We start from the raw sequence: 13,674 nt of genomic DNA on the forward strand, positions 1-13,674 counted from the left end.
GACTAGTGGAGAAGAGATGCAGTAGAACTAAATGTTAGGGAGGGACTAGTGGAGAAGAGATGCAGTAGAACTAAATGTTAGGGAGGGACTAGTGGAGAAGAGATGCAGTAGAACTAAATGTTAGGGAGGGACTAGTGGAGAAGAGATGCAGTAGAACTAAATGTTAGGGAGGGACTAGTGGAGAAGAGATGCAGTAGAACTAAATGTTAGGGAGGGACTAGTGGAGAAGAGATCCAGTAGAACTAAATGTTAGGGAGGGACTAGTGGAGAAGAGATCCAGTAGAACTAAATGTTAGGGAGGGACTAGTGGAGAAGAGATCCAGTAGAACTAAATGTTAGGGAGGGACTAGTGGAGGAGAGATCCAGTAGAACTAAATGTTAGGGAGGGACTAGTGGAGAAGAGATGCAGTAGAACTAAATGTTAGGGAGGGACTAGTGGAGAAGAGATCCAGTAGAACTAAATGTCAGGGAGGGACTAGTGGAGAAGAGATCCAGTAGAACTAAATGTCAGGGAGGGACTAGTGGAGAAGTGATGCAGTAGAACTAAATGTCAGGGAGGGACTAGTGGAGAAGAGATCCAGTAGAACTAAATGTCAGGGAGGGACTAGTGGAGAAGAGATGCAGTAGAACTAAATGTCAGGGAGGGCTTTTCAGAATAAAAATCTGCTCAATCTGCTTGGCACTATAGCGCCATTATTATGAAAAATGCAGGCGCATTTCCATGGTGTTAACATGGTTTTCCCCCCATAAGGTTACGTGGACATCGGGCTGATCCCGGAGGGAGCGCGTGACATCCGCATCGAGGAGGTGTCGGAGGCGGGGAACTTCCTGGCCCTGCGCAGCGACAACCCGGACCAGTACTTCCTGAACGGAGCCTGGACCATCCAATGGAACGGCGAGTACAAGGCGGCTGGGACCGTGTTCACCTACGAACGGACCGGACACCTGGAGAACCTGACCTCGCCCGGGCCCACCATGGAGCCACTGTGGATCCAGGTACCTTCTGCCCCACCCCCAGGGCTCCTGCCCTGCGCCCAGCGGTCAGAGCCGAACCTCTGCCCCCATTTTGGAGGCGCTAGCCCCTCCTATGTCCAGCTTTACGGGTCTGTGTGAACACAAACAGTGGCTTGTGATTGGCTGATCACCCCATAGAGATGATGCTCCAGCTCCTCTTCCAGGAGACCAACCCCAGGATTCAGGAGTATTACTGTTCTGTTCTGTGTTCCAGGAGACCAACCCCAGGACTCAGGAGTATCACTGTTCTGTTCTGTGTTCCAGGAGACCAATCCAGGAGTAACCGTTCTGTTGTGTGTTCCAGCTGCTGTTCCAGGAGACCAATCCAGGAGTAACCGTTCTGTTGTGTGTTCCAGCTGCTGTTCCAGGAGACCAATCCAGGAGTAACCGTTCTGTTTTGTGTTCTAGCCTCTGTTCCAGGAGACCAATCCAGGAGTAACCGTTCTGTTCTGTGTTCTAGCCTCTGTTCCAGGAGACCAATCCAGGAGTAACCGTTCTGTTCTGTGTTCTAGCCTCTGTTCCAGGAGACCAATCCAGGAGTAACCGTTCTGTTCTGTGTTCCAGCTGCTGTTCCAGGAGACCAATCCAGGAGTAACCGTTCTGTTGTGTGTTCCAGCTGCTGTTCCAGGAGACCAATCCAGGAGTGCGTTATGAATACACGGTCAGACGACCCGTCTCGGAGGACGACCTCCTGCCCGTCTCACACTTCTCCTGGAAGTACGGCTCGTGGACAGAATGCAGCGCCACCTGTGGAGCAGGTAGGAGAACGTTGCTTTGGTTTTGTTCTATCATTTCATCCCCTAGTTCACCTGTTCATCCCCTAGTTCACCCGTTCATCCCCTAGTTCACCCGTTCATCCCCTAGTTCACCTGTTCATCCCCTAGTTCACCTGTTCATCCCCTAGTTCACCTGTTCATCCCCTAGTTCACCTGTTCATCCCCTAGTTCACCTGTTCATCCCCTAGTTCACCCGTTCATCCCCTAGTTCACCCGTTCATCCCCTAGTTCACCCGTTCATCCCCTAGTTCACCCGTTCATCCCCTAGTTCACCCGTTCATCCCCTAGTTCACCCGTTCATCCCCTAGTTCACCTGTTCATCCCCTAGTTCACCTGTTCATCCCCTAGTTCACCTGTTCATCCCCTAGTTCACCTGTTCATCCCCTAGTTCACCTGTTCATCCCCTAGTTCACCTGTTCATCCCCTAGTTCGTGGGAGTTTTTATCTATGGGGAATAACATTGGGTTTCTTAAAATCGTCTCATAAAATGCTCTCGGCGATATTGTCGGGGAGGTGTCTCCGTATCGTTATATTGTCTCTCTGTATCGTTATATTGTCAGGGAGGTGTCTCTGTATCGTTATATTGTCAGGGAGGTGTCTATCGTTATATTGTCAGGGAGGTGTCTCTGTATCGTTATATTGTCAGGGAGGTGTCTCTGTATCGTTATATTGTCTTTCTGTATCGTTATATTGTCAGGGAGGTGTCTCTGTATCGTTATATTGTCAGGGAGGTGTCTCTGTATCGTTATATTGTCAGGGAGGTGTATCTGTATCGTTATATTGTCTCTCTGTATCGTTATATCGTCAGGGAGGTGTCTCTGTATCGTTATATTGTCAGGGAGGTGTCTCTGTATCGTTATATTGTCTCTCTGTATCGTTATATTGTCAGGGAGGTGTCTCTGTATTGTTATATTGTCTCTCTGTATCGTTATATCGTCAGGGAGGTGTCTCTGTATCGTTATATCGTCAGGGAGGTGTCTCTGTATCGTTATATCGTCAGGGAGGTGTCTCTGTATCGTTATATCGTCAGGGAGGTGTCTCTGTATCGTTATATTGTCAAGGAGGTGTCTCTGTATCGTTATATTGTCAGGGAGGTGTCTCCGTATCGTTATATTGTCAGGGAGGTGTCTCCGTAATGGTTATATTGTCAGGGAGGTGTCTCCGTATCGTTATATTGTCAGGGAGGTGTCTCCTTATCGTTATATTGTCAGGGAGGTGTCTCTGTATCGTTATATTGTCAGGGAGGTGTCTCTGTATCGTTATATTGTCAGGGAGGTGTCTCTGTATCGTTATATTGTCAGGGAGGTGTCTCTGTATCGTTATATTGTCAGGGAGGTGTCTCTGTATCGTTATATTGTCAGGGAGGTGTCTCTGTATCGTTATATTGTCAGGGAGGTGTCTCTGTATCGTTATATTGTCTCTGTATCGTTATATTGTCAGGGAGGTGTCTCGGTATCGTTATATTGTCAGGGAGGTGTCTCTGTATCGTTATATTGTCAGGGAGATGTCTCTGTATCGTTATATTGTCAGGGAGGTGTCTCTGTATCGTTATATTGTCTCTCTGTATCGTTATATCGTCAGGGAGGTGTCTCTGTATCGTTATATTGTCAGGGAGGTGTCTCTGTATCGTTATATCGTCAGGGAGGTGTCTCTGTATCGTTATATTGTCTCTCTGTATCGTTATATTGTCAGGGAGGTGTCTCTGTATCGTTATATCGTCAGGGAGGTGTCTCTGTATCGTTATATCGTCAGGGAGGTGTCTCCGTATCGTTATATCGTCAGGGAGGTGTCTCCGTATCGTTATATTGTCAGGGAGGTGTCTCCGTATCGTTATATTGTCAGGGAGGTGTCTCTGTATCGTTATATTGTCTCTCTGTATCGTTATATTGTCAGGGAGGTGTCTCTGTATCGTTATATTGTCAGGTATTGTCAGGGAGGTGTCTCTGTATCGTTATATTGTCAGGGAGGTGTCTCTGTATCGTTATATAGTCAGGGATGTGTCTCTGTATCGTTATATTGTCAGGGAGTTGTCTCTGTATCGTTGTATTGTCAGGGAGGTGTCTCTGTATCGTTGTATTGTCAGGGAGGTGTCTCTGTATCGTTATATAGTCAGGGAGGTGTCTCTGTATCGTTATATTGTCAGGGAGTTGTCTCCGTATCGTTATATTGTCGGGGAGGTGTCTCTGTATCGTTATATTGTCAGGGAGGTGTCTCTGTATCGTTATATTGTCAGGGAGGTGTCTCTGTATCGTTATATTGTCAGGGAGGTGTCTCTGTATCGTTATATTGTCAGGGAGGTGTCTCTGTATCGTTATATTGTCAGGGAGGTGTCTCTGTATCGTTATATTGTCAGGGAGGTGTCTCTGTATCGTTATATAGTCAGGGAGGTGTCTCTGTATCGTTATATTGTCAGGGAGGTGTCTCTGTATCGTTATATTGTCAGGGAAGTGTCTCTGTATCGTTATATTGTCAGGGAGGTGTCTCCGTATCGTTATATTGTCAGGGAGGTGTCTCTGTATCGTTATATTGTCAGGGAGGTGTCTCTGTATCGTTATATTGTCAGGGAGGTGTCTCTGTATCGTTATATTGTCTCTCTCTCGCTCTCTCTTGCTCTCGCTCTCTCGCTCTGTCTTGCTCTCGCTCTGTCTCTCTCCATGTCTCTCTCTCGCTCTGTCTCTCTCTCTCTCTCTCTCTCTCTCTCTCTCTCTCTCTCTCTCTCTCTACATCTCTCTCTCTCTCTCTCAGGGGTCAAGCGTCAGATAGTTCACTGTGTGGAGAGAATGTCTGGGATAGTGGACGAGGACCACTGTGACCTTTTGACCCGGCCGGACGATAAGCAGACCGTCTGTAACAAAGAGCTCTGTCCGGCTGTGTGAGTTTGACCTCTGACATCCTGACCCCACTCCGACCCCCGGGAAAGGATTTGTTTACAAAATTATGAGACCTTTAGGTCATTCCACTTCACTCGTATACACGCACACACACACGCACACCTCTAAGCACACGTGAATTCTAGTTCCTTTATTCTTCAGGCTTTAACACATTTTCAGAATGGCCACTACTGCTATTCCCTATTATTTTATATATATATATATATATATATATATATATATATATATACTGAATGCATGATTACAATCACATCACACAGCATGCACACAAGCCCCACCCCCACCTGGAAACCAACCAATATGAGGTTTTAAAACGGAAGTCTCAGGACTTTCTTGTGCATTCCTCGAAATGCTGTTTTGTATTAATCAAATCAAACTAAATGCTAACTCTCTCTCTCTCTCTCTCTCTCTCTCTCTCTCTCTCTCTCTCTCACATGGCCATGGTCCAGGTGGTGGGCGGGCGAGTGGCAGAAGTGTTCGTCCAGCTGTGGTAGTTCCGGTCTGACTAAGCGGACCGTGTTGTGCATCCGGGCGGTGAGCGCCGAGGAGCAGACGGCGCTGCAGCTCGCCCAGTGCAAACACATCACGTCCAAACCTGAGGCGCTGACGTCCTGCAACACGCACGTCCCCTGCCCCGCCCGCTGGAGCACGGGACACTGGACAAAGGTGAGTCCCCTGTCCTGTCTCCTGTTCTGTCCCCTGTCCTGTCCCCTGTCCTCTGTCCCCTGTCCTCTGTCCCCTGTCCTCTGTCCCCTGTCCCCTGTCCTGTCCCCTGTCCTGTCCCCTGTCCTCTGTCCTCTGTCCCCTGTCCTGTCCCCTGTCCTGTCCCCTATCCTCTGTCCCCTGTCCCCTGTCCTGTCCCCTGTCCTCTGTCCCCTGTCCTCTGTCCTCTGTCCCCTGTCCCCTGCCCTGTCCCCTGTCCTGTCCCCTGTCCTGTCCCCTGTCCTGTCCCCTGTCCTGTCCCCTGCCCTGTCCCCTGTCCTGTCCCCTGCCCTGTCCCCTGCCCTGTCCCCTGCCCTGTCCCCTGCCCTGTCCCCTGTCCTGTCCCCTGTCCTGTCCCCTGCCCTGTCCCCTGTCCTGTCCCCTGCCCTGTCCCCTGTCCCCTGTCCTGTCCCCTGTCCTGTCCCCTGTCCTGTCCCCTGTCCTGTCCCCTGTCCTGTCCCCTGCCCTGTCCCCTGCCCTGTCCCCTGCCCTGTCCCCTGTCCTGTCCCCTGTCCTGTCCCCTGTCCTGTCCCCTGCCCTGTCCCCTGCCCTGTCCCCTGCCCTGTCCCCTGTCCTGTCCCCTGCCCTGTCCCCTGTCCTGTCCCCTGCCCTGTCCCCTGCCCTGTCCCCTGTCCTGTCCCCTGCCCTGTCCCCTGTCCTGTCCCCTGCCCTGTCCCCTGTCCTGTCCCCTGTCCTCTGTCCCCTGTCTTGTCCCCAGGAGTTCCACACCCCCAGGAACGCGCCCAGGAGGCCGTGCCGGTTCCGCCGTGCCGCCCGCGTCCGAAACGGTTGAGAAATGTTACAGTTAATATCTGCGTGTGTGTTTGTGTGTGTGTTAGGTTGCGCACAGGTGGTGAAAAACAACCATGCTGTTTTCGTGCTCATACCCAGCCAGCCACCCACCCACCCACCCACACACATAGCTCCGTAAGGGAGTGGTTGCACCACTCAAAAAAAGGGTACTCGACGGCCATTTTTGGTCCTAGTTTTAGTGGACAGAATTCCACTGGTTTAGTGCAACGTGTTCATATCGCTGTCCTCTGTCTCCTCCCAGTGCTCGCTGACGTGCGGACGAGGCCTACAGGAGAGGAACGTGTCCTGCTCCGGGAGGAACGCGGCCGCCGACTGCGATCCCAAAAAGAGACCCGTCTCCGTGGCGCCGTGCAGCCTCCGGGAGTGTCCGCTGGTCACGACGGACGTCGTCTTCGAGGAGAGCCCCGAGTCTTCGGGAGGAAGCGGCTGGTCCAGCGAGCCGGAAACCTTCAACGAGATCAACTCCCTACCCGACGCGGCCGGGCCGCCTCGGCCCAGACTCCACCACGGTACCGGTACCGGTACCGGCACCACCAGAGCGCAGCCCAGGGGTCGCGGCGACCTCAACGCCGTCGCGGAGGCAGATTTTGACCAGAACAATCACATCGAACAGAGTCTGGATCGCTCCGTCGACGAGAATGTTCCCGTGGACGACTTTTATTACGACTATAATTTCATAAAGTTCCACGAGGGGGAGCTGTCTTACGACTTTGACGCTGGGAACGAGGACGGCGGTGAAGACCGTCCGCACGATCCCAAAGTCCCAAACGGTTCCGGGGAAAAGCAGACGGTCACCACGCCGACTACCTCACCGATCCACGCGACGTCCGTGTTTCACGACGCGTACACTTCGGACGTCGACGATCGGCGGCATCCGAGTCCGGACAATGTCGACGTCGACGACGACGAACCGTCTCCAAACGAATCCTCTCCGGAAGAATCGGAAAACGTTTTTCTCCCTGAGGACTATTTTTTGCCCGTATCGACTGTTCCGTCGCCTTCCGTTTCTCCAAGTCGTCGATATGCAGAGAAATGGAAAAAGGGGCATCCTGAGATTCCTCACACGCTGCCTAGTCTGGTGTCGACGACGCACGAGCCGACCGCGGTCACTGGAGGGCAGAGAGACCGCGAGGATTATTCTGAAGAGGACGACGTTATTGTCGAGGTAGAATACAGTGCTACCACTAGGGGCAGTCCAGCCCGTAGTCAGATCGACATCCTACCGACCACGGTCAGCGCTGATGTGACGGAGGAGGTTTATCGCCTAGCAGAGAGTACAACGGAAGCATCTTCCCCCTCTGTAGAAACCACTTTACAATCTGAAACGACAGAAGCATCTTCCCCCTCTGTAGAAACCGCTTTACAATCTGAAACGACAGAAGCATCTTCTCCCTCTGTAGAAACCACTTTACAATCTGAAACCACATCATCGACGACGCAAAGTGCCTTTAAACTGCGGCATTTTAACGCGGACGCGATCGCAGACGCGCAACAACAAGGCAATTCCACGGCCAACGTAACATCCTATCATGTCTCCCATCAGGAAGACAGGATCACCGCCGTGCCTTTAGAGCCAATCTCAGGGAAACGAGAGACCTCATCGGTTAGTGGAACACAGGCATCACCTCCCACACACGCGGAGGAAGAGTTGTTTCTCAGCCTAACGACATCCCAGCCGCTTCCAACAACACGACCACAGCTAGCCACGCCGCCCGTCTCGACCCAACAAACCCCCTTCTTCTCGGACGTCGACTACAACGCCATTATCGTTCCTCCAATGGCGAGATCCGGAGGGGGAGGGGGCGGTGGCGTCACAGAAAAGGACCAGCTTCCTCCTCCCATATCCCTGGCTGTTGTGCGGCCCGTTGGTGCCGGCCTAGTCGCAACACATCCGCCTACTACCCAAGGCCCAGCAGCCTCCACCCTAACCCTAAGCCAAGGCCCAGCAGCCTCCACCCTAAACCTAACCCAAGGCCCAGCAGCCTCCACCCTAACCCTAAGCCAAGGCCCAGGAGCCTCGACCCTAACCCTAACCCAAGGCCCAGCAGCCTCCACCCTACTCAGTCCTACTACTGCTCTGTGGTCCGTCCTGGTGCCAACATCACCCACAGCCCCAGCATCAGTCCTGGTGCCAACTTCACCCACAGCCCCAGCATCAGTCCTGGTGCCAACATCAGCCCCAGCCCCAGCAGCAGCCTCGTCCACCCCGTTCACCCCAGATGCCCACTGGATCATCGGCAACTGGAGCGCAGTGAGTTCTCGCGTTGCACGCATTCCACACATGATGGTAATGTAAACGGTTGTCCTCCTACGGTGGTGGAGGAACAAAGACAAAGACAAGTTCAGTTAAGAGTCTCAACAGTCATTAACGTTCCTACTGTATGTAGTTTTGTTACAGTACATGCTGACACGGTATATCTGACTGACACATTTCAGCAATATTGCTGCAGGAACGAGCCGATTGGCAAGTTCCGTGTGCCATTAATGATGGTAAAGCACAACCCTCAAGTGTAATATCGCGATTATACAACATTTACCCTTATTTATTTATTAACAAAGATATTCGCTATTCGATATTCGGCCACTAACAACCGAATATGGCCCTTGAAAATTGCAACCCTCTCTGGGAGAGCAGTGACACTCAGCACAGCTGATTGGCTAGATGGCTACTTCAACCAATCAGATTGCTTTCTCGAAACGGGCCTGCTGTATAATCTGGCTCACAAGCACAGAACCATCGGTCAGATTCTGTGCTTGTGCTCATGGACTCATGGGTTCTGTACGTGTGGACTGTTTCATGGACTCAAGGTTCTTCTCGTCCACAGTGCTCCACTAGCTGCGGGCTGGGCGCCACCTGGAGGGTTCTGACCTGCAGCACTGGATCGGACCGGGACTGCGACGTCACCAAGAGGCCCGTGCCGGCCCGACGCTGCTACCTGCGGCCATGTTCCAGGTGGAACATAGGGGAGTGGACCAAGGTGAGTTCAAAATAGCCCTTTTGGTGTCCAGCATGCTAGTTCTTCTATGGAATCCAAATGACTGATAACTTTAACCCATGCTTTTCTTTCCACCCTGCAGTGTTCTAAGAACTGTGGGTCCGGTGGGCTGTCCTGGCGGGAGGTCAGTTGTTTTGACCTGCGCGACCAGAGGCCTCTGCGACCGTTCCACTGCCAGGCCATCTCCCCTCGGCCTCCGACCCGGCTGTTCTGCAACCCGCAGCCCTGTCTGGACTGGTACGCCTCATCCTGGGGACCGGTGAGTACCGAACCGTAACCCTGGTCTGGTACACCTGGTTCTATAGGGACCGGTGAGTACCGAACCGTAACCCTGGTCTGGTACACCTGGTCCTATAGGGACCGGTGAGTACCGAACCGTAACCATGGTCTGGTACACCTGGTCCTATGGTCTGGTACACCTGGTTCTATAGGGACCGGTGAGTACCGAACCGTAACCCTGGTCTGGTACACCTGGTCCTAGGGACCGGTGAGTACCGAACCGTAACCCTGGTCTGGTACACCTGGTCCTAGGGACCGGTGAGTACCGAACCGTAACCATGGTCTGGTACACCTGGTCCTATAGGGACCGGTGAGTACCGAACCGTAACCATGGTCTGGTACACCTGGTCCTAGGGACCGGTGAGTACCGAACCGTAACCCTGGTCTGGTACACCTGGTCCTAGGGACCGGTGAGTACCGAACCGTAACCATGGTCTGGTACACCTGGTCCTATAGGGACCGGTGAGTACCGAACCGTAACCATGGTCTGGTACACCTGGTCCTATAGGGACCGGTGAGTACCGAACCGTAACCATGGTCTGGTACACCTGGTTCTATAAGGACCGGTGAGTACCGAACCGTAACCATGGTCTGGTACACCTGGTCCTATAGGGACCGGTGAGTACCGAACCGTAACCATGGTCTGGTACACCTGGTCCTATAGGGACCGGTGAGTACTGAACCGTAACCATGGTCTGGTACACCTGGTCCTATAGGGACCGGTGAGTACCGAACCGTAACCATGGTCTGGTACACCTGGTCCTAGGGACCGGTGAGTACCGAACCGTAACCATGGTCTGGTACACCTGGTCCTATATGGACCGGTGAGTACCGAACCGTAACCATGGTCTGGTACACCTGGTCCTATAGGGACCGGTGAGTACCGAACCGTAACCATGGTCTGGTACACCTGGTTCTACAGGGACCGGTGAGTACCGAACCGTAACCATGGTCTGGTACACCTGGTCCTATAGGGACCGGTGAGTACCGAACCGTAACCATGGTCTGGTACACCTGGTCCTATAGGGACCGGTGAGTACCGAACCGTAACCATGGTCTGGTACACCTGGTTCTATAGGGACCGGTGAGTACCGAACCGTAACCATGGTCTGGTACACCTGGTCCTATATGGACCGGTGAGTACTGAACCGTAACCCTGGTCTGGTACACCTGGTCCTATAGGGACCGGTGAGTACCGAACCGTAACCATGGTCTGGTACACCTTGTCCTACAGGGACCGGTGAGTACTGAACCGTAACCCTGGTCTGGTACACCTGGTCCTACAGGGACCGGTGAGTACCGAACCGTAACCATGGTCTGGTACACCTGGTCCTATAGGGACCGGTGAGTACCGAACCGTAACCATGGTCTGGTACACCTGGTCCTACAGGGACCGGTGAGTACTGAACCGTAACCATGGTCTGGTACACCTGGTCCTACAGGGACCGGTGAGTACCGAACCGTAACCATGGTCTGGTACACCTGGTTCTATAGGGACCGGTGAGTACCGAACCGTAACCATGGTCTGGTACACATGGTCCTATAGGGACCGGTGAGTACCGAACCGTAACCATGGTCTGGTACACCTGGTCCTATATGGACCGGTGAGTACCGAACCGTAACCATGGTCTGGTACACCTGGTTCTATAGGGACCGGTGAGTACCGAACCGTAACCATGGTCTGGTACACATGGTCCTATAGGGACCGGTGAGTACCGAACCGTAACCATGGTCTGGTACACCTGGTCCTATAGGGACTGGTGAGTACCGAACCGTAACCATGGTCTGGTACACCTGGTTCTATAGGGACCGGTGAGTACCGAACCGTAACCATGGTCTGGTACACCTGGTCCTATAGGGACTGGTGAGTACCGAACCGTAACCATGGTCTGGTACACCTGGTTCTATAGGGACCGGTGAGTACCGAACCGTAACCATGGTCTGGTACACATGGTCCTATAGGGACCGGTGAGTACCGAACCGTAACCATGGTCTGGTACACCTGGTCCTATAGGGACCGGTGAGTACCGAACCGTAACCCTGGTCTGGTACACCTGGTCCTATAGGGACCGGTGAGTACTGAACCGTAACCATGGTCTGGTACACCTGGTCCTATAGGGACCGGTGAGTACCGAACCGTAACCCTGGTCTGGTACACCTGGTCCTTTAGGGACCGGTGAGTACCGAACCGTAACCATGGTCTGGTACACCTGGTCCTATAGGGACCGGTGAGTACCGAACCGTAACCATGGTCTGGTAAACCTGGTCCTTTAGGGACCGGTGAGTACCGAACCGTAACCATGGTCTGGTACACCTGGTCCTATAGGGACCGGTGAGTACCGAACCGTAACCCTGGTCTGGTACACCTGGTCCTTTAGGGACCGGTGAGTACCGAACCGTAACCATGGTCTGGTACACCTGGTCCTATAGGGACCGGTGAGTACCGAACCGTAACCATGGTCTGGTAAACCTGGTCCTTTAGGGACCGGTGAGTACCGAACCGTAACCATGGTCTGGTACACCTGGTCCTACAGGGACCGGTGAGTACCGAACCGTAACCATGGTCTGGTACACCTGGTCCTATAGGGACTGGTGAGTACCGAACCGTAACCATGGTCTGGTACACCTGGTCCTATAGGGACCGGTGAGTACCGAACCGTAACCATGGTCTGGTACACCTGGTCCTATAGGGACCGGTGAGTACCGAACCGTAACCCTGGTCTGGTACACCTGGTCCTATAGGGACCGGTGAGTACCGAACCGTAACCATGGTCTGGTACACCTGGTCCTATAGGGACCGGTGAGTACCGAACCGTAACCATGGTCTGGTACACCTGGTCCTACAGGGACCGGTGAGTACCGAACCGTAACCATGGTCTGGTACACCTGGTCCTATAGGGACCGGTGAGTACCGAACCGTAACCATGGTCTGGTACACCTGGTCCTACAGGGACCGGTGAGTACCGAACCGTAACCATGGTCTGGTACACCTGGTCCTATAGGGACCGGTGAGTACCGAACCGTAACCATGGTCTGGTACACCTGGTCCTATAGGGACCGGTGAGTACCGAACCGTAACCATGGTCTGGTACACCTGGTCCTAGGGACCGGTGAGTACCGAACCGTAACCATGGTCTAGTACATCTGGTCCTACAGGGACCGGTGAGTACCGAACCGTAACCATGGTCTGGTACACCTGGTCCTATATGGACCGGTGAGTACCGAACCGTAACCATGGTCTGGTACACCTGGTCCTAGGGACCGGTGAGTACCGAACCGTAACCCTGGTCTGGTACACCTGGTCCTATAGGGACCGGTGAGTACCGAACCGTAACCCTGGTCTGGTACACCTGGTCCTATAGGGACCGGTGAGTACCGAACCGTAACCATGGTCTGGTACACCTGGTCCTACAGGGACCGGTGAGTACCGAACCGTAACCATGGTCTGGTACACCTGGTCCTATATGGACCGGTGAGTACCGAACCGTAACCATGGTCTGGTACACCTGGTCCTATAGGGACCGGTGAGTACTGGTCTGGTACACATGGTCCTGGACCTGTGTGCAATGCAAACGCATGTGCGTGCATGCGTGCGTGCATGCGTGTGTGCGTGCGTGTAATCAGCGGGCTGTTGGCATTTGCAGAGGGCCAAATTAGCCATTGGGCCAAATCGGATAGTGTCCTAATAACGCAAACATTACATTTACATTGACAATGAATGGATGATGTACGATGAAATAGCGCCCCTCACTTCACACGGGTGTGATTTTGTTGAATCTAAAGTCCCCCACTGCACTGTTACATATTGTAGCCGTCCAGATTCAAGATAAATATCAAACATGTTTGGAAATGATCGGAGCGGCCCCGATCGACTCGGGATGGTTCAGATTGGATCTCTGAACACTCGGAATGTGTTTGCACAGGGTTCAAAGAAACGTGTGTGTGTGTCTGTCTGTCTGTCTGTCTGTCTGTCTGTCTGTCTGTCTGTCTGTCTGTCTGTCTGTCTGTCTGTGTCTGTGTGTGTCAGTGCTCTGAAGTGTGTGGAGGCGGGGAGCAGCAGCGTATGGTCACATGTCCTGAGGAAGATGGGTGTGACAGTGACGTGTTGCCGGGCAGGATTCAACCTTGCAACGTCCAACCCTGTGAGCAGTGGATGACTGGGTCCTGGGGACAGGTACACGCACGCACGCACACACGCACGCA

At 53.1% G+C, this 13,674-nt stretch overlaps 2 protein-coding genes across 2 annotated transcripts in view; one reads left to right on the forward strand and one right to left on the reverse strand.

Moving 5' to 3' along the window:
* atxn1l (ataxin 1-like) overlaps positions 1-13,674 on the reverse strand; it is a 303,220-nt gene that overhangs the window by 160,847 nt on the left and 128,699 nt on the right. The window lies entirely within an intron of this gene.
* The window catches only part of adamts7 (a disintegrin-like and metallopeptidase (reprolysin type) with thrombospondin type 1 motif, 7), a 75,747-nt gene that overhangs the window by 51,667 nt on the left and 10,406 nt on the right, over positions 1-13,674 (forward strand). The window contains exons 17-24 of the mRNA XM_083759215.1: positions 752-996; positions 1,631-1,772; positions 4,536-4,662; positions 5,131-5,347; positions 6,438-8,447; positions 9,022-9,174; positions 9,275-9,451; positions 13,499-13,645. Of these exons, the coding sequence (XP_083615341.1) occupies positions 752-996; positions 1,631-1,772; positions 4,536-4,662; positions 5,131-5,347; positions 6,438-8,447; positions 9,022-9,174; positions 9,275-9,451; positions 13,499-13,645 (3,218 nt within the window). The remainder of the gene's footprint in view (positions 1-751; positions 997-1,630; positions 1,773-4,535; positions 4,663-5,130; positions 5,348-6,437; positions 8,448-9,021; positions 9,175-9,274; positions 9,452-13,498; positions 13,646-13,674) is intronic.

This window comes from Protomyctophum parallelum (assembly GCF_964188405.1).
Source record: "Protomyctophum parallelum genome assembly, chromosome: 2".
NCBI lineage: Eukaryota > Metazoa > Chordata > Actinopteri > Myctophiformes > Myctophidae > Protomyctophum > Protomyctophum parallelum.